Source organism: Nestor notabilis, unplaced genomic scaffold, assembly GCF_000696875.1.
Source record: "Nestor notabilis isolate BGI_N333 unplaced genomic scaffold, ASM69687v1 scaffold4576, whole genome shotgun sequence".
Classification (NCBI taxonomy): domain Eukaryota; kingdom Metazoa; phylum Chordata; class Aves; order Psittaciformes; family Psittacidae; genus Nestor; species Nestor notabilis.
The window spans coordinates 20,757-41,933 of NW_009934107.1; the positions used below are offsets into that span (position 1 = coordinate 20,757).

At 36.3% G+C, this 21,177-nt stretch overlaps 1 protein-coding gene across 1 annotated transcript in view; it reads right to left on the reverse strand.

The window, feature by feature from the left end:
• The window catches only part of ZMYM2 (zinc finger, MYM-type 2), a 62,843-nt gene that overhangs the window by 13,367 nt on the left and 28,299 nt on the right, over positions 1-21,177 (reverse strand). Inside the window, exons 8-14 of the mRNA XM_010017156.1 lie at positions 20,432-20,582; positions 10,387-10,559; positions 4,079-4,244; positions 3,107-3,141; positions 1,309-1,438; positions 1,027-1,142; positions 19-190 (exon numbers count right to left, since the gene is read on the reverse strand). Of these exons, the coding sequence (XP_010015458.1) occupies positions 19-190; positions 1,027-1,142; positions 1,309-1,438; positions 3,107-3,141; positions 4,079-4,244; positions 10,387-10,559; positions 20,432-20,582 (943 nt within the window). The remainder of the gene's footprint in view (positions 1-18; positions 191-1,026; positions 1,143-1,308; positions 1,439-3,106; positions 3,142-4,078; positions 4,245-10,386; positions 10,560-20,431; positions 20,583-21,177) is intronic.

A 21,177-nucleotide genomic window follows, 5' to 3' on the forward strand; every position in this document is an offset into this window, starting at 1 on the left:
ACTCAGCATGAAACTCACTGGCCAAATCAGAAGCTTCAGCTTTTCCATCATGTTCAGGCACTATCTCTGGCAAGTTCAGTAGCTCAGTTTCTAGAGGATTTGAGGGCACTTTCCCCCTCAGCTCTTCAATTGCTGCTAGGATTTTCTCACTGCTATCCAGAGTAGTGGACAAGAAAACTGGAACTGGCACCTATGCAGACAGGGAGGAAAACATAATTAAAAAAAGAAAAACTGCTGCAACAAAGCATCTACAGCAGTCAACACAGAAGCAAACTATCTACCCTTCTTCTAAAGGACAGAATTGATACAGATAAAAAACATATCACCTCAGTGTGGTCTAACAAACAAAAAAATATTAACAGGTTAAGAAAAATCAACATAAATAATTGAGAACAGAAGGGAAAGCAGGAAAGGATATAGAAAAAATTAATATTACAAAATATACTGGGTTAGAATAAGAACAGAAGAGACTCTGGAGCTTCAAAGCTGTCTGACCATAAATTCAGATTAACATTTTGGACAAATCAGCATCCTTTTTTAGGGGCTTCCTTGTGAAACACAGAATTATAAGAATTCAGGTGGTTTTTTCCACCATTTGGATGAGATTTGGCACGTAAGTGGTTACAAATTTCACTTAAGTGTTATTTTGTTTTGCTGGCACAAGCTTAAGTTTTTTTCACTTTTCTTCCTTCTGTTTATCCCACTCTTCCATCTCTCCTCAAGACAATCTTTCAGTTTCCCTGGTACCAGAATGAATCTTGCTGTTTAATGTTTATTTAACAAACTCTAAACTATTATTCAGAATTGTTCCTAAAAAGTTCATCAGCAGGAGGCAGATAGGTCTTAAAGAACAATCAGGACATTAAGTGCCACTGTCAGATTTCTAATGCTTTTTCAATAAAGAGTGATGCAGCATCCTGCAGTGGTTTAGATGGACCAGAATGAGAACAGCCAACAATACAAAGTCGTCCCTCACACGCATGTGAATGGATGAGAATTTAAAAGTGATGCTGAAATCTTACTTACAGGAACAGGAACTGTTGTAGGAACAGGAACCTTCTGACTATACATGTTCATAGGCACAGGAACATACACAGGTACAGGAATAGGCACTGGGATATACTCTTTTTTCCAATCATCTTCTATTAAAAGAAAAAAGAAAAAGGCAAACACTGCCAGGTACTTAAATATATTTTACACCTGCAGTTTAGGAAAAAAAAAATTAGAATATTTGCAGTATGTTCCAAGACAGACTGAAAAAATCTGCAGTGAAGAAATGAGTAGTTCTAGTACAATTCCAAGAGTTACCTGTCTGACAAGATTTTGTCTGCATATGAGGTTTACAGTATGTGGCTTTCGTCATTGTCAAAGGCTTGCAAAGAACTGCCTTGTTCTTCATTTCTCTGTTAGGTGTTGGAGAAGGTGGTGGTGCTGAGCCCTATGGACAGGCAAATAAAAGAAATTGTGCTCTTGCACCACACTGATTTCAACACAAATTCTTGATTTAATGTATCATTTGATACTTTTCCTCTGTGAGATACTGAACAGGAAGCACAACATAACAGCACCAACTGTTATTCTTTAATTGCAACCTACTGTATGCTTCTAGTAAAAGAGCTGCCACTGCCAGGAATGCAACACAGTTGTATTTTGCTCAGTTAGGGTTAGCATTTTGGGTTTTTTTTATTTTATTTTTTCTAATTTAAGATACTCTTTTTAACATTCTTGTTTAAACGCAAGTGCAACTTAAGCTGGTTTATAAGTTACAAAATAATTTTAGCTGTAAAGAGAATTGACTCTAGCATAACAGACTGCTGGCTCAAGGTCTAACCTTCTTGAACTATGCTACCATCCAAAGATTGCATTAAAAAAAAAAAAAGTAATTCTAACTAAAATACCTCTGAACATTTAAATTCCTAAAGCACAAACTTCGAGCTCCCCCTGCTGGCTCTACGACAGTGACAACAAATACTTTGGAACATCCAATAATGCTCAAATTGAATCCTTACAGTCAACTGCTAAAAACTCTCTTGTCCCAGACATGTTGTTAGTCACCTAGCACATGTTTTAGAACCTGTCTGAAGAAACAGACTACTTTTATTTGGTCATACGTATTAAGATTAGCCCCACATATTGTTTTAAATACAGAAAGTCAAGTCATAAGAACAGCAGTAAACTTACACTTTCTAAAATATGTAATATTGTATCACACATTGCTTTTGTATTATCTGTAGAAGTTTATGGACTGAATTAACATCATTAACCATAAAATACTGATATTTTTGGCATGACAGTTTAGCTTATCTGATGTCTTCAGTTACATAAGCAATCTTACTTCCTGTGGTTTTCATTGATGTATTTTATAATGACATCAAAATACTTTCAATTAAATCTAAGATCTACCTTACAAAACCTAGTTGGATTAAAAGGTTGAGCCAATTTTTTCATGGAAAAAGAGACAGTTCTAAGTTCCATCAAAATCAAAATGAACCTAAGTTTAAAAAAGAAATCCACTAAGCTAATAAAAAAATACTTCTGACAAGCTGAAGAAAACTGAAACTCAGAATGAAGGCTGCTGCTCCACTGACGAACACCACCCCATCCTGCAAAGAGTTACACTTCCCTACTGTCACCTGCAGCAAAGTCAATCAAACCTTGAGCACTAATTATTCTACTCTTGGGAATTATAATTTAAGTTCTGAAGCTTTATTTTCAGCCTATCAAAGCCAAAATACAACCATAATATCCTAATCGACCAGTGAAATATTCTTCCTTTTCTACACTCAATTATATACACCTGATCAGTCTAAACATGCGAATAAGATACATATAGTTTGTGGATTAACTTCTAAGCAACACTTTCATGCACTATAGATGTAAAATACACAGCTGATGATTTGGTTTCCCAGAAGACACTGGAAAGACAAAGCATGAGCATTTAAATATTTAATTTCAACTACTGACTAAATAACTCTGAAAGTTTATCTAAGTATCATTCAAAGATACTAATTTTTTTTGTTTTTATTAGCATCCCTTTAAGCCACCAGGATCTCACATTTTAAATACATCTAATTATATTTTGTATATATTAAATAGATGTACTTACTGTTATTTTTGTTCTGGGGGTTTGACAGCCCTGATCTAAAAATATAAGAAAACATTTTTAGACATTTTTTCCCTTTTTGAGAATCAAAGCAAATTTCAGTAAGCAACTCTGACAACATCCATCATCAGGATAACATTAACTGCACTGATTAGTACTGTATCGCAGATGAGAACTGCACACAAGACTTCTCATTCACAGGCACCTCACTGCTCCAGCACTGAACCTTACCCAAAGGCAAAAGCTAAATCAATGCTCCATCCAGATGTGAATATAGCCTCTTTCAGAAAAGTAAATATTAAAACATTCAAATATAAAAATGGCCAAAGAAGTTGTGTTGCTATAATTACATTAATTAAAAATTGATTTACTTGAACTTTGCCTGACTTGCCATTTAAACCATGTAAACATGCATCCAGCCTCCATCAGCAAATTTACACAGTACCTATTGCCAGCAAGAAAAAAAAGCAAAAAGGAAAAAAAAAAAGCAGTGTATTCCTCTTCTATAGATATTTTTATTCCATTTAGTTTATTTAGTTTTCATTTATTTGCTTTTAAGTCCATATATTTTTTTCATTCCTAGTGAATTTATCAGCTCCCTGTGACCAAAACACATTTTGAAAAGAAGTGTTTCCACAGAGCAAGTAATGACAAACCAGAGCACAATGAAAGAGGAAAACATGTTCTGTCCCCATGACGATACAACACTAAAATTATGCTTAAGCTACAAAGAAGATTTTTTTTTTTATGTTATTACAAAACTGTCTGATTACCTGACAATGTTTCAGGTCTCAAAAAAGCAAGATAATAAAGAGTTAAGACAAAAAATACCAAACAGCTCCACGATGCCTCTGATGATGAAAAGGATAATCTCTAATACAGTTTACTACAACAAATAAACAACATACAGCTTTGAATTTTTCATTTAAAGGAAACATCTTGTTTGCCATTTAGGAGCCATAAAGCAGCACATACCGTAGTGTAAATTCTCAGGTCCTTTTTGGGTTGCCAGATTTGGTTCGTTTTGTTGACAGTAGAAACGGAGCAAACAGTGCTGATCACAGAAGTGTTTCATTTCACCGCGCCACTGCACTTTCTCTTTGAGAGTTCCTTGAGACTTACAACAGTCACATCGTGCAGCCTTAATGAAAGGAAGATTTTGACATTTTTAAATGAACCTTGGAAAAAAAATTATTTCTACATCTTAAAAGGTTATGGTTTTAAGAATACTGAAGAAACATTACTGCTACACAGTTAAGTCTCACTCCTCTAGGCTCTATCATAGCTACCCTACCTTCTAATCTCTGTATAGAGACATATCTAGCATTTCATTTTCAACTGTTTGCTGGGTGTTAACTCCCAGAATGAACCTGCTTTGTTTCACTAAGTCTTTATTAAGCCTTTAAATATTGCTCACTTCTAGACAGTCAGCAAAAAAATAATTTTATGCATCAATTTTAATTAATTCCCCTGAAGCATTCTGCAAAACAGCAGAAAATGACTGAGACTTCTCAATGACTTTCTTGAACTGAGAATGAGTAGAGTTGGTCTCCCCCCAAGTTTTGGGGTTTTTTGTAAGTCACATATGGAATCACTTCTCTAGGTATCGAATCAGCCCCTCAGTAACTTTCATATTTTCATTGTTTTAGTAGTTTGACAACAATTTTAGATACCAATTACTTTGTTCATCGAAGTTTTTCTATGACTTATAAACAACAACAGCTCTCAAACTAAAGAGGTTTCCACAAAATCTAGCTAGCATGTAACCTGAAACTCAAACCTTTGTTTTTTAATGTTTAGCTAGGGATTCAGAAAAGTAATGTATCTTTCACCAGGCTACGTGATAATTTCACGAGGCATCACTAGGACAGACATTGTGTTTTTTTCCTCCAGATTCCACTGAGTTTAATCAGCAATGCTATAAACTGTCATCTGAACAGCAGTAGCCAGAATTTCAGATGCTCAAGTAAATAGAGAATTGTTTGCACTACTGCTCCCCCTGATATTGCTTGCAACCTCCATACTAAAGTAGTCCTTAAAAAAATAAAAGCTTTATGGATGCTCAGGATTCCAAAATAAGTCAACCTAATAATATAGCCAGGAGAGGAAGAGGGAAGTTATGATAATATGCAACATAAAACATTAATACGTAAAACCATACACAACATTGCAGTTATGCACAAGGCTCTGACAGCTCAGGAAAAAAAAAAGTCCAACTATAGTTCTCATGACTCCAAGAAAAGTACAAACAGGCCAATTAATTCAAATTTACAAGGTAACTAAGCATGAAGTTTTTTCTCTGTACTTGGACAGCCCAGCACCACCACCCTTCAGCAACATCGGAAATTCAGCTCTCAGTTACAGTTTTCAAATATTTAAGATGATGTATGGAGAGACTCAAGTCTAACAGTATAACTGTCTTTAAAATGGGAGCAATTAAAGCTGTGGCTTCAGGATCCCCTCATACTAAGCATCGGGTGCCCTGGAAGGACAGGTACTGTCTTCACTCCTCCTCTGTCAGCAGTAGTGATAATGTATCTGCAGGCCACACAAGGTCAGCACTGCATCACTCCCATCCTTCCTCAATTTCTGTTACATTTGTCACTTTAACCGTCTGCTGATGCTGATCCACAGTTCATTTTCCAGCAGAGATGTTCTCAGTGGGACAAAAGAGCAAGTAAGATGCATTCTTGGGAGTGGGGAAGTATGGAGCATTGCCAAAATAGCCTAGATTTATCAGCTCAGGAAAACTGTGAGTTCACACCCTTAATGTAAACATGTCTTTCCAAAGCCACCAAAAGGATGAAATGCCAGTAGGAAAATAATAATAATAATAAAAAAATAATCTGTACAATTCCTCCTATTTTTAAAGCTCAAGCCCACCTAAGACTGACAGCTGACCCACGCACAGAAAAGCCCATCTATTCTGAACTGATGCACACTGCTCAACTATTAAAGCATCACTTCCTGCTCAATGTTTTATCTCCTTCAAAGAAAGAAAAAGGTGACAAATCTTGTTAAAGGCAGCACCTCCAGCCTTCTTGCAACTGTTTCTCCCTCTCTTGGTTCTGCTCTTTTGTTTATGCCTTTGAATGAGAGTATCATTGTCTTCATTGTCTTTCCGGGGCTGCTATAAAGCATTTAGGTGAAAAAAAAAAAAATTCAACCAAAACCAAACCACTTGGCTTACTTCTACATTGCAATTACTATTCCTTAGCAAGCCCAAGATTCCTTTATAAAGATGCTTCACTTCTCATCCCTACATTTGCTACTCTGTAATTCTACTATTTCCATAATCGTGCTTGCAGTTAATACTATACATTCTCCCATGCACTGCACCTCCTACTACCTACTTGTTCTCCCCACTTCCCTGACCATGAAATTGACTGAAAGCAAAAGTGTGACCTTCTGCCTTTTCCTTCCTTCCCCTTTCCATTTGTTTTCAGTCAGGCTGGTAACACTGCATGTTAAATGAATCTCCAGAATACCTGCCTTCAAATCTTCTACCTCCGTGCTTCCAAGAAGTCCATCTATAATCTATGTACTCCAGCTGCACATAACTCCTTTGAGACTCGTGACTGCTTTTTGGTCCAATTATCTTCCCAGATACAACTTGAACATGCTCTAATGGGCATGGTAATTAGAGTAAATCACTTTTTTAAGCCAAGTTTGGGACAAACATTAATGTTTCTACATGGGGGGTTCATTTACATTTTTAATCTTCCAATGATCTGCTCGTAAACATTCTCCAGTGGGTTGGACTGCTATTAATTTGACATCATCTTATCTGAGTTCAATCCATAATAAATAGAAAATAAGAGATAGTTCCAGAGAATGAGTGATTGTAAGAGAAACATAATCAACTGTTCTGAAACAGCACCTATTGTAATTGAGATGCCTAACTATACAACAACAAAATTTGGACAAGAGAAATTCTACAAGGTTGTCTTGCTGCCTTTACCATTTAGATTAATTCTGGGTCCATTGTTTCAAATTTTACTACTGCTGACAATCACTGCTATCTAAGCACACCACCCACAATAATTTTTCTGTGCTTCAGACTGTAGTTCCCTACCTCTTACTTAGTCTTTGCAGAAGACACCTGACCTCCCCACTGAATACAGTCATCACTGTATATGCTCAGTCTAAACAATATTCCACTGCAGCCTTGAATAACCTGTAAGTGCACTTCAGCTGCAGTATTTTCCGCAAAATTTCACAACATATATTTCAAGAAACATATTTCTGTGCTGTTCTCAGAACTGCATACTCTTTTTTCAAGGTCCTTTCAATACTCTAGTGTAAGTAACATTAAATGATTGAAACTGCCAAACATCAGGCAGACAGGCTGAGAAAGGTGGGGCTGTTGAGCCTGGAAAAGAGAAGGCTGCGTGGAGACCTTATAGCAGCCTTCCAATATCTGAAGGGGGCCTACAAGGATGCGGGGGAGGGACTCTTCATTAGGGACTCTAGTGGTAGGACGAGGGGTAATGGCTTTAAACTGAAACAGGGGAAGTTTAGGTTAGATATAAGGAAGAAGTTCTTCACAGTGAGGTTGGTGAGGCACTGGAATACATTGCCCAAGGAAGTTGTGAATGCTCCAACCCTGGAGGTGTTCAAGGCCAGGCTGGACAGAGCCTTGGGTGACATATTTTAGTGTGTGGTGTCCCTGCTCATGGCTGGGGGGTTGGAACTAGATGATCTTAAGGTCCTTTCCAACCCAAACTATTCTATGATTCTATGATCAGGTCACTGAAATATTTATATTGAATTTTCCCAGGCATTTTCCAAATTAACATCCAAACCATGGCATGCAGTTGAAGTTTACAGGAGGAGCTCTAACAGCTTAGGGAGCTAACCTCAAGACACCAAAAATTTAAGCTTGTCTTAGAGGTGCATGGACACCATAGAGTAGAAACTTCCTCAGAAACTGGCACCAACCGGTAACTGTAGCTGTCACCCAACAGGTGATTAGAACTGAAGTATTTCTTTTACATTTTGATTCCTCATATTAGGTTTGAAGAACACTTCTAGATAAGTTTGATATGCTTCTAATACTTCTAAGTTAACAGTCTGTTATGCTTCTACCACTGCTACCTTCTTCTGGCTTTTTGAGAAGAGAATTTTGCCATTCAGGGCCGTTCTCTCATAATAATTATTTTTAAAAGTGAAGATGTTTTCCAGATAATACTACATGAGAAAAATGTGTCCATAAAAAAAGTAGACAAAGAAGATGGAAACAAACACTTGTTTAATGAACACAATGGTGGTGTTAAAACATTACTAGGTTATTACTCTTCATGTATACATTCACTGAAACTCCAAAGTAAGACTGGACATAAATGAGACAAAGCTCATACATACGTGACTATGCTTTTAAGATGCTAACAGACAAAACAGCAAATGAAGTACATCTTCAGGAAGGGGTCCATATCTATTCTGTCTTCCTATACTTTAATCATTATCTATCTATGGCTAGGTAAGAACATCAGCTAACACTGTACTTCCAAATCAAAGATATCTGGAGTGACTTTTATAAAACAGAAAGAAGTTATCAGCAAGGATGCAAAGAAAAAAACTTCAGCAAAACATACAATTTCCTAAAACCTAGTACATGTCTTCCTCATGTAATAAATCCCAAACTTCTATAACCAGAACTGAATTAGGCAAAGGATTAAAGTAATACTTGAAAAGAAAAAAGTACAATCAACAATTCACCATCATGTAACACTATTTCCACTAGCAAATGTAAAAATACCTAACACTTCAGTATCATCAAAAGCACCAAAATCACTAGTTACCAGAAAGACTATTTAGATTAAATTGCCTTTTCATGGCATCATGTCTAACTTTCCTGTGCCACAGCATCAACAGCATTTAAGCAGACTTAATGGGCCAATTAACTTAGGATAACCTGAAGCCAGAGTTTTCAAGTGGTTCTCAAACCTGAATGAGAGCACAAGCTTCTCTAGAAGTGTATGTACATGAAAGTAGTTTAGTATGCACATCCCCAGACTACAATCTTTGCTGAACCAAGAGATTTCTAAGGCACATCAAAGCTTTATGAAGTTCTCTATAAGAAGGCACTTTATGCAGGGATAAATTTCACCCTGTATCCCAAGTTTTAAGGCATATAGGTTGAATATTATAGTTAACATTTTAGTAAGTTTAAGAACTTTGCAGCCAAGCTTCACCACCCTATTTTCACAGGAGACAGAAGAAACACATTCTGGTCTTCAGTAGTTTCGTCTCTGGAGTATCTAACAGGACCCTACATACATTATTCAGAATAAAGACTTCACAATGTTTGGCTGTAACATTTCTGGAACCAGCCATTCCAAAGTATCAGATATGTCTTCAGATTCAGTTCTTTTATGGTAGGCAGATCATCTCAAATTACAGGACTTGTATCAAGCCCTCTAATATTTCAAGCTTTTTACTGCCTAGGTTGTGTACAGAGTTTTGGTAAGATGATGAATTTTGTACTGTCTTTTTTTGCAATTGCATCCACAAATGTAGTTCTTGTTTTGATATTATCAATGTAGCTTTCCAGGATGTTCACATCAGAGATCAAGTATTTGATCCATGGTAGTAATCGCAGGTTAAACCCAGTCCTATTTCACCTTTATTTCAAATCATGAAAACAGAAAACCTCTTAACATGAACTCTTTGCTGGTTGTGCTTCACAAGGTAGTTAAGCTCCCAGAGATACAGAAACAAATGTCATCTGTTTCATTAGAACTTTTATTACAAATCCATTTGGTCTTGCTTTTCCCTTTGGCATCCTTTCCACTGGAAAATAATGATGAAAGCCTCTGCAGTTCAAACTGTGAGAGAAGGGAAAAAGCAAAAAAGGAGGCAAAAACAGGAACAAGAAAAACTGTACTAATCTAGTTTATCGTCAGTCAACTCAAGGTATCATCCAGCTGCTATTAACAGTGCTTTCAACATTCTGAAAACATATTTAAGAAGTTCTGACAAGAAAAATATGGTATTGAGAGGGAAAAAAATGGAATTGTGAAGTAACAAATATACATAGTAGTTTCTTGGTTTTCTGTAACTCAAGACTTCCTTGCCAAACGAATTAATAAAATCAGCTGATAGAAAGGCTGCTCTAAGATCTAAGAAAACTCAAATGATAAAGTTAATAAATTTGCTTATTGTACAGCAAATGGTTTGCTGAAGTAAGCCATATTTACTGCACAGTCCTTGAGATATCCTCACATGTGCAGCGTTGGGTTTTTTAACTGTGGAGCTCTTGTCAAAAATTCTGAGTTACTTGCCTTGTAGTACCAGTCCTGAAATTTTTTACAGCACTCTTCACTGCAGAAATCTCTCACTACACCATCAAGTTCCTTAGTTGCTCCCTTTTTGCACAGCTGTGAGCAGTAATTACAAGTAACACATCTCAGTCCTAACCGTCTTGCAAAGTCTTGTTTATATAGCAGCTTGCAGCCTGGAAACAGATTTTAAACATTAGGAACAAAGTAATTTTTACAGAGAGATATCACAGTTAAGAGTTAAATACTGAAAATTAAATGAATACAACAACAGCTAACAACTGGGGCTTCAGACAAATTCAGGTTGCATAACAGACTATATTTCAAGACATTTTTACCTGAATCCGTCTCCTGCACAACTCTACAGTTTCATGTGATGTCTGCATCTTTTTCAAAACACTACACTTGAATCTTAGCTTATCAAATCCATGAGTAAACAGCCAGGAAAAAAAAAAAAAAAAAAATACAGAGTTTTCTTTTCATACAGACCCATGCAAAACCATTGACTTGGAATTACATTTGCTCAGTTACACAACCTTAGAATGCTAGATATCCAGACAATGACAAGCAGAAATTATAAGCTAGACAATGCCATCCACTAAAACAATACCTAACTTCAAGGATCAACTTACTTTAATTTCATTCATTTTTATACAACAAACCACTTATACAGCTCATTAATTTTTAAGAACACTAACACATACCAGATGACCTAAGAACTGAGGAGCTTTTTAAAAAACACTGTAAAGCAAGCAATAATCAGTACTGAGAATAATTATGTAATGATGGGAATTTACATATGAAATTTGTGTAGAATTGGTATGCAATGCATCTTTTATTTTTTCTTTCCACATCAGGTGGGTCTTGGTGGATTGTTTTGCATTTGCTATGCAGTAGTAATTTCAAGGTTGCCATAATGACAGCTATATTCTTCAACAATATGATCCTCCCTCAAGCAAGTCAGAAAAGACATTCAAGGTATTAAATGCATTAAAAGATCAATACTGTAGCTATTACTTAGGCTATTTTGAGAATATAATGTATTTAAAACTACCTCAAATCTAGTGTCTATTCAGGTGATGCCTAAATCACGTACTGTGTATCTGTAATTGTGCTACTTTTACAGAAGAGGACAGTATGAAAAGATGAAGTAATTGTCTATATTAAACACTAGAGAGACAACATAACACCTATACAGACCTTTAATCTGAAATACTGCATCTGTTTTTATGATCTCCCAAATATCACAGTATCACCAAAGACCAGAACTCAAGTCTTCCAAGTGCCCACTCTGCTATGGCACATGGTCTAACACATGCAGACTTCTGTACTTCTTGTAAGTTACAAAACTCAGTATGTAACATACATGCTGTGCATAAAGATACTGTAATTATAATGTATTCAGTAATCTCAATTAAGTGACTTTGCTGTTGTCTATTAGGGTAGAATTTCATATGTGTGAAACTGATACATTTTAAAAATCGCTAAAAGCACAAGAATGTTAGTGGAAGCCACAACAGACAGCATCTTCCAAAACCAAAAGGTTATTGAGGAATTTTAACTTACAATACTAAAAGCTTGGCTAAAAAAATTGTATTTGCTAGCAATGTCAAAACAAGACAATTATAAAGTCCAAATAAGACTGTAGGTAATAACTGGTTTAAGCTGTTTTTTGGTTTGGGTTTTTTTTGTTATATATCTGATTCTTTAACAATAAAGAAAATAACTAACACACAAAATAGGCAGTGCAGATGGAAAGTGCCAAATCAAGCAATCATCCTTACAGTGCAACTAATTCTAATGTTAAATACACTGCTCTGAAGGAGATAGTAATTCTGAAAACACCAGTGTGTGCAAACTATTAGTTAAAAGAACCCATTAAAGCACTGACAATTTCTTGCCAGTACTTTTTCCTCCCGGCTGTATCTCTTATTATTCCTGGGGCATCAGATTCTTCCCACTTCTTTACAATTCCAGAGACAGCTCAGCACCACAAAGTACCTTTCTCTTCAGCTGTGCCTTAGAAGAGCCATTCAATGCTGCACCAACCTTTCAAGACTATAGATTGATAGAAGCACTCTACTACCTATCAGGTAAGCTATGTGCACTGGCTAAGCAGTCTACAAAAAAGAATGGACAAAGCTCACATGCTTCTTGGCTGCTAAATTATAGGGAGTAAAATTGAAGAAGATACTGATGTTATGTTCAAGAAAAGTTATCAGGTAAGAAATTGTCCATTTTACAGTCAAACATCTCCCACATCTCTGTGGCTCATGGAAAATAATGAGAAGTGAACATTAAGGGGAAACAAAGTCCAAACTTCCAGCCCTTAAGACTAAACGCCTGAAAAACGTGGGGGTTGTATAGATCACTGACTGCAGGGCTTTCTTGCTGAAGGAGGCCTCTATAGAAGATAGAAAATCCATCTTTATAAAACTTCAATGTTGATAAAAGATTGTTACAACTGTGAAGACTTCTAAAATGGAAGTACAGTCTTTTCTTTCTGCAACATCATGAACAAAACTCTTCAGATTTATCTGACTTTTTTTATGTCTTTGTAATAGCTAACTCAACCCACCAAACCAGGGAGCATTTTGGTTGTTCCAAGATCCTCTCACTTCATACAAAGGGAAAACAAAATACCTTTCGTTTTATAGCATTATTTTAATTAGGTCCTGGGTACTTTGTGCATACCTAGGATATAAATTTTTATTGCAATTCTATGGTTTTGATTTTAATAGTAAGATTTTAAGTATGATAGAAGATATTCACCTTTAGCAAAACATTCTGAGCTCAAACAACTTGGTCTTCACAGTGTAAATCCTGAATCAGCAGACCAGTAGTATCCATGCTGGCTGTGTAGATATGATGAAGAAGTGGGCTTTGACTGATTACATTGTGGCAGAGTAATACAAAAAAGCACTGGTTGTCTGATCTTTCCAATAATAACACTAAAATACTGACAGTTTGGCCAGCCTTACTCTTCTGCGAACTTGGATTTCATGCGTATAAGCACGGCCTAAGACAAACAGCTGACAGCTCAAACATTCAGAACAATTTCTGCTATAATACGAGACACACAAGTTACAGTGTGACCAAGGGGACATGTCTAGTGCTTTAAAGCGATTCTATGAGAAAATAGCTCTTAACTTCAAAACAAAATTGAAATGCAGGTAATTTGATGCAGGCTACAAAAGACATTAATTATATTCTTTAGCAAAATTCTAACAGAAGATCACCCTGCAAATCAACTGTCTCAGAGCGGCCATTATGGAGCATTTTTAGATGAAATATTTCCAACTCAAAATCAGAACCGGGCAAAAATGAATTTATTTTGTTATCAGAATTCTGGCTTCCAAGTAAAATCCAACACAAAACACATCCTTTCCAACAGCCCTGAAATTTGGTTACCCACATAAACTGTAGAGAGAGAATAAGGATCTGAACACATGCAACACAGGCTTACTGACAGGACAACACACAAACAGCTCCTCCAAATCTTTACTTCAGGTATGTTCTAGGTCAAGAGAGCTTCCTTTCTCTTGGCAGACCCAAGAATTGCCAGGTTGAATTCTGCAGAGCTACTCATGGTAGGCAACCTACTTCACCTGACTGCCTGCAGACTCAGTGCACACAAGCTACTAAGAACTTGATCCTACTCTACCAGTAGCATCTACCTGAATTACATGAAGTTCCGTACATTCACACACCAAGCAGCTGTGAAAAAGGAATGCTGAACTAGAAACACTTCTTTAGTCTTCAACACCAGTCTCTTTTTACCACAGAGAATAACATCTCTTATAGAAAGTAACTGTTCTATCCTAAAAGCAATCAGGTTTTTACCCCTGAAATGCTGTACTTACTAAACTACCTTTCTCTTCCTTCAAGCTACATACAAGACTCACTGTTCTCTCATCTTGTAATAACTGTTTACAGTTTCATCTAGAGAAGAATAACAGGCTTGTTATATGACAAGCCTGTAGCATCAGAAGCTAGGCCTTGAAAATTTCTCAAGATAGGATCCATCCACATTTTTCTCCTGCCTCCCTCTGTATTGATTCAAACACAGCAGCCACTTCTTCCATACCCACATTTCCAACATCTGCTGTCTCTGGCTTGACACATTCCTAACATCTGCTGTCTCTGGCTTGACAATAAACCTCAGTATCCTTAGGAAAATAGATGCAATGCATCCAATTTTGGGTCCTGCTTGGATTATCATTAAAACAGACCCCTTCCTTTGTGTGTAACAGAGAAGCTGTATATCCCACTTCCTTCCTTGTCTTCTGCTTAAGAACCTTTTATTATTTTATTATTCAACACAACTCAGTTTATCCTATCATTTTCTGATACTAGATACTAGCTCCTTCCTTTCTCCTCCCTCTTACTCCCATCCAGTCACTAGGTTTTTGCTTATTCATAAATCTTTTCAAGTTGATTTTTCTTTCAGGTTCTTAAGAAGCATCTTTATAGGCTTTTATTCTTGTGCTCATAAGCTCAGCACCTTAAATAGTCATCATCCCTTAACTGCAAGAGTCAATCCTATCTTCCCTTGAAGAACTGTCTCAAACCTCTTCAAAAGACACAGCAAGGGAATTATCACTGAAGAATGCCAATCTAACAAGGACCACTTAAGTCAAACAATGCACAGGATTTCACTTGATATTCTTTACCATGTTAGCTATTAGTTCTCCATGAACAAAAAATCTCAAGATTCAGCATAACCTCTACTCAAAATATAAGTGAAGTTACTTTAACAGTATCAATGTTCTCCCTCTAAGACAGAGGGAAGATAAACATGTAATATCTTCCTTAGCATAGTTCTATCTTCTGATTTTTTCGACTACAAAAACACCACCAGAAGTATAAAAATCCAGGATAACAAATTAAAATGTTCAAGTCATTCCAGAAGATGTACATCCAACAAGCACTAACTGGCAACTACATCTACATGATCAGACTCTTCCACAAGTGGAATACCACAGGAACCAACCCTCCAGTTCTACCATGTCTGTCTGTCTCTCTGGAAGACGCAGACCTGTGCTTTACTTCAGCATAGCCAAGAGCCTTCACTTGGTTCTTTTGCAGCATGGGAGCCTGTTAAGTATTTTATAAGGGACTTTTCTGATTTGAGTATGCTGTCTTTTTTTACCTTAATTCATTAATATCAGCAGAAAAGTAGCTTTAGCTTTTACAGTAACAAAATTTGTTTGGAATAGTCTGCAGCTCAAAGATTTAATATCAGACTACGAAATAATAAAATAAGGACTGAACAACTTCACTGTGCCAATGTAACAAAAACTGCCATGGTTCAAATGGATGTCAGGGATGTCCAACTGTAACTTTTGCCCACAGCAGTCAAAGGAGATCATATTCTTTCTAAGGCACCTCAAAATCGCTCCGAAGTTGTCTTCCACTTTTCTACTAACCCAATTTGTGGGAAAGGAATACTTTCCCTCAGTAACAACATGACTCCTGCAATTGTGAAAGGGTATTTTTATGGATCATACATTTCACATTGGTTTAAGACATGTTTTGCTTTCCATTTGTCCCTTTTTGCCAGCATATTCCCACTCAGCACCAAATAAACCTTCAAAAGAAAGCTACAAGGAAGCTGGTATTTCAGGTTATCTCAGAGGGACACTGCCAAAGGAAGTGGCCAGAAGCAAAACCAAACTGCTCAACATGGCAGGCTAAAGCTGAACAGGCCCCATAGCAAGCACAAATTATTTTAACACGGCAGGCTACTATCAGAGCTGCAGAGAGGGAGATAGCAGCTATTGTGAAGCATAAACCGAGAGCTTGTAATGGAAGATTTTTATTATGCAAAACTCTCAACTGTGATATGAAATTTTACATGTACATGTATCTCTTTCTCCCCTCCTCTAACTACATTCTATACTACTTATCAATCCTTGATAGTTTTGAGGTCCTATTACACAGCAGCACACAGTTAGAAAGTTGTAATTATGCCACATAATTTTTCATTAAAATGGGTGCTTCTGTACTGTCTTCAAAAATTTGTTAGCTGGCCCAAATTCTGTGCATTTTTAAAATGTGTACGAGTGTCTCTAGAAGTAGATAGTTAATAATGTAAACTATAAAAAAAGCTGTGTTTAAACAGTTTCTGTAGCTCTCATGTTTAATAATAACAAAGCCAAACATCAGCAATGAAGAGATTTAAGGAGACATGATGGCAAACCCCTTTGACTAGGGGAACACAGCAGCTCAGGGCACAGGGCCAGCGCATCAACTTCTCCACTTACTGGAGAAACCCATAAACAATAACTAAGTCTTACCAATGCTTCATATCGCATACCAGTTTTGAAATCAGTTTGTTAATGTTTCTAGTAACAACAGGAATTGCTATAAAATTCACGTAGTATCTTAACTGATTGTGAAAGCACTTGTATAAAATTTAACACTTGTCTTTGGGCTATTTCCAGTATCTGTAATATTTCCATATACATATAAATTCTGAAAATTAATCAACTAAACATTTAATAGTATACTGTACTGAAAAAGTTACTGTGCAGCAGTGGTTGGAAAAATGCCACTCTAAAGTCTACAATGTTTTAACTAAATATTTCTCTTTCCTAGACATGCTCAGTTCTGAAACCACTTAATTTCCTAAATTTCTTTTTCCACTTGTCACCTGTACAGTATTTCAAAAGGGGTTATCTCTACTTAAACGAAACATGAGTTGTATACATTCAGTTTAAATTGCAGAATCTATTTCCCTGAAACTTATTAGCATACTAATGAGATGATAGTACAGTTACTAGTTTCATAGCTGCCTTTTATCTGTATTATTTATTCGAAAGGAACTCCCAAGCATCAGATAACTGAGTCACTCCACAGCTTACTGACCTTCTCCTTCCAAGAAGTAGACTAATGGATATGAATCAGCATTATTAAAATTCACGTTATAGAATTATTTCAAAGCCTGTGTTATTAAAACCATAACAGCTCTATTCAAAAGATGAAATGAATGCAAAATAAGTCTACAAGTGAAAAAACAGTTATGGTGATACCATAAAATAGTTCCATTGCTGGGTTGCCAAAGATTGATTCATTCTACTACACACTCAGAAGGGATATATATTGAAAAACCCCAAAATTCAGTAACTTCCAAGATTTCCTCAGGATTAAAAACTCGCAGCCTATCCTCAGTTGGCACTCATGCAACTATATGCACACAAAAATCCCCAAGCAACTTCATCTTCTTGCTTTAGCGTATACAATATACATCATATTTAATTTAAATACTAATATTTTGGAATGAGACATTCTTGTGGCAAAACACCAGGACAGCTGTATTTCCAAATCCTCAGCACCTGGGGAGGAGATTAATCTCTTTCAACTAGTCCATTCAGGTTGTTCATCCTCCATGTAGCACCCAAGTTTTGGATAGAAAAAGCTTACTGTACTCCATGAAAGAATAACCACCTTTAGCACAGATTATAGGTTGGTCTAATTATACCTTACTGCAATGGAAGTTTCAGATGGCCACTGCATATATTTTTTAATAAAGAAACACTGATTCCAGAGACTTTATTTGGATGCCAGGGTTTGTGTGTGGTTATACATATGCGCATGTGTAAAAAAACCTAAGATATGATTAATGTGAGCAGGGGAGTGACACCTTCAGTACTTCAGCTAGGCAGTCATAAGCAGTCTAGGGGTATTTGTGGGTGATCTTATACATACTTCCCCATCAGTTTGCTTGAAGATGAACAAATAAGCACTCTTGCAGAAATTTCAACACCGGTTTAACTTTTGTTGACTTTCCGTAGAAGCCTTCTCTTATAAACACAAACCTGATGTTTTCCAGTATTTTTCTTGAGAGTTCAGTTTCTTCCCAAAACACCAGCAACTTTTGTGACTGAGCACCTTAGGTTATTTCTTCTCAAATCATAATACACTGCCTTCTGGTGAAGACTAATTGCATGCTCAACAAAATAATCTACGTTGATGAAGCTTCCTGAATATTTTGCAATATCAAAACCACTATGGCCTCCATATCCAACAAGTTTATTTGGTACATCGACTTTACAGTTGGACATATTTCTGGAAACATTATGATACAAGTTAAAGTTAGTGGTGCTTGGGTGTCTGGAAAAGTGGAAGAGGAATCTATCACGTCTGATGATGGCAGTTTTTTGTTGACCTCCACTCAGTCCATCTAAAGACCTAGCCCTCTCCTCCCCATGTCAGATCTGAACAATGTTAGCTCTTGAATTCCACTATTTCTGCAGCAATCAAAGACAAATCATTGATTTGATTCCTTTAAAATACAGGGTGTAGGTTGTTTCTACAGAGCTTCTGTCCTGGTCAGCAGCTTATTTTCACTGGGTAACACAGACAGCTTTTTTCATACGCATCACAAAACAGACCTAAGCTACAGCTAGCAGATTAGTGCCATATTTATACAAGTTACATTCTACTTAATGGTGGTTTTGACTACCTTCTCTCTATTATTTAGTGGTTCAAATCATCACAGTAAGCCAACAAATTTTTAGTGGTAACATTTGGCATATTCATCCTTATAAAGAAGCTTTACTCTCAAGCTGGCAGTCCAACAAATGCAAACTCAGGACCCACAACACTTAAGACACATAACAACAGATTCCCCCCATTTACTAACTGTATTCATGCAGGAGACTTATTTCTTTCCTTCCTCAAATTTTCCAATAAGAAATACAAGTTCTCACTTACTTCAAAAGCCTCCTGATACAGAAATACATCTATGAAAGCAGTAATATGCCATAGATCACATTATGAATCTTACTGATTTCACTGTGACAGCCACTAGGCTTTAAAACAAGGGAGTCTTAAGTATTCACAGTAACACCAGCATATACTGTGATATCCAGGCCAAAAAAGTTTGCTCTTGTCTTTGAATACATTCTGTGGAATTGTTTTATTCACACAACCGATTTCTAGCTAGATGTTATTCAGCAATGCAATGATACACTGTAAAACTGGGCCTTGCTTTGTCCTTTTTTCCTCTCCAGCTATCACTTTGCAGTCCAGAACACAAGAAGAAAGTAATGATGGCAAAGAAACCTAAGCCACCACACTCCATTCATCAGAAACAAAAGATTGCAGAGTCCAAAGCTATAAGGGAACCGCATTGAGGGAAGGCCACCTACAGCTCCAACTTTACCCCTCTCTAGCTTAATAGGATCCTGCTACAAATAAATTGGCACATTTGCTGTTTAATCTGCTTGAAAGCAGAGATCTTCAGCTAGGTTTATCAAATGACAGTGAAAGCATTATTATTATAACTAAAGGAAAAATATTCCCTATATCCTGCAGAGATAGGTCATCCAAACCCCTAGTTAAAACTTCCAAGATAAAGATTAAATGCCAGTATTGAAGGACAGCTCACCAGAAGTGGAAAGGATAGGTTCTTGTTAAGACTCTATTTTGCTGCTTCTATTAAAACAATATCTTCATGCAACTTAAAAGAATCCTATGCCCATATACCTTCATTATGTTTCTTTTTGAAAATCCAAATCATTAGTCAGGAAAATTATAATGACAGTAATCAACATACATAAACAGGCATCATTCAAGCTACTGTTTAAATAACCATTCTAAACCAACGCAGAATTTCCATTGTTGTATTACATTTTGGAAAAAGTTAATCTAAGAGAAAGTTTGGTATTTCTCAGTGCAGTTAGTGCTGGTATAAGCTCTGCTGCGTACATTTCAAGAAAAGAATTTATGTATAATTTTTTTGTACATATGTATATATGCATGTACATACATATGTGTATGTACTTACACACACAAGCTTAAAAGCATTGCTCACTCTTCCTTAACCTGGACTAAGTAATGAAAAAACTCAACAAAAAAACATAAAAGCAGCTCAGATAAATTAACAGGTACATGCACTTTATTAATAATAATGAAGAAACTTCTGATATAGCCTCAAGTACAACAGAAGGGGTTGTTACCTTAAATTTTAGCATTATGTAAGTCAACTGCAGTAGAAGTACAATGCCCAATACCTTAGGAAAAAAACCAAATACGTACATACCTTCACTACAAAAGGGTCTTCTGATGCCAGAGAAATTCACGGTCTCATGCAGCGTTTTCTCTTCTTGACAGTATTCACAGTATGTAACTATGCAATGCAGTTTCTTATAATCATCAGCACATGCTCTGCTGCAGAACTGATACACTTTGTTCTAAAAGCAGAGTTGTAAAGCATTATGAATAGGGATAAAATCTTAAGGTTTGGATAGTCCAACATTACAAATAACAGTTCGCCAACTTTAACATGCAAAGTAAACAGAAGCGCAAACACATCATTTGGGTATGACTTCTAATACTACAAATTAACAACTCCCAAGCTGACAGCAAGTGCTACAAATACTCAATTTCCTATGAAAATGCTCAACAGAAAATATGCCAATCAATATTAGCACATCCTCTTCAGATATTTCTCTCAGTTTATAGAGAAGTAGAACAATGCTCTATTGTATCTACAGTGACACAATAACTGAAGATGAAAGCCTATTTCAAACTTACAGCTGATTTGAGAATTTACTTTTTTCTTTAAATTCAACAGATGCTTTTTTATTTGTTATTTATAAACAGGCTTCTGCTTTTATCCATACTAAAGTTAAATGACAGATATTCTACAGAACCAGGTAGACTTTAACAACTTAATTTTTTAAGCTTCAATACCTTACAAAGTACCTATCTACAACAACTGTATTCAAGCAACAGTTTAAATTCGGAAACACTTCATCATTCTAAAAGTAACACCAAGACCCCTCT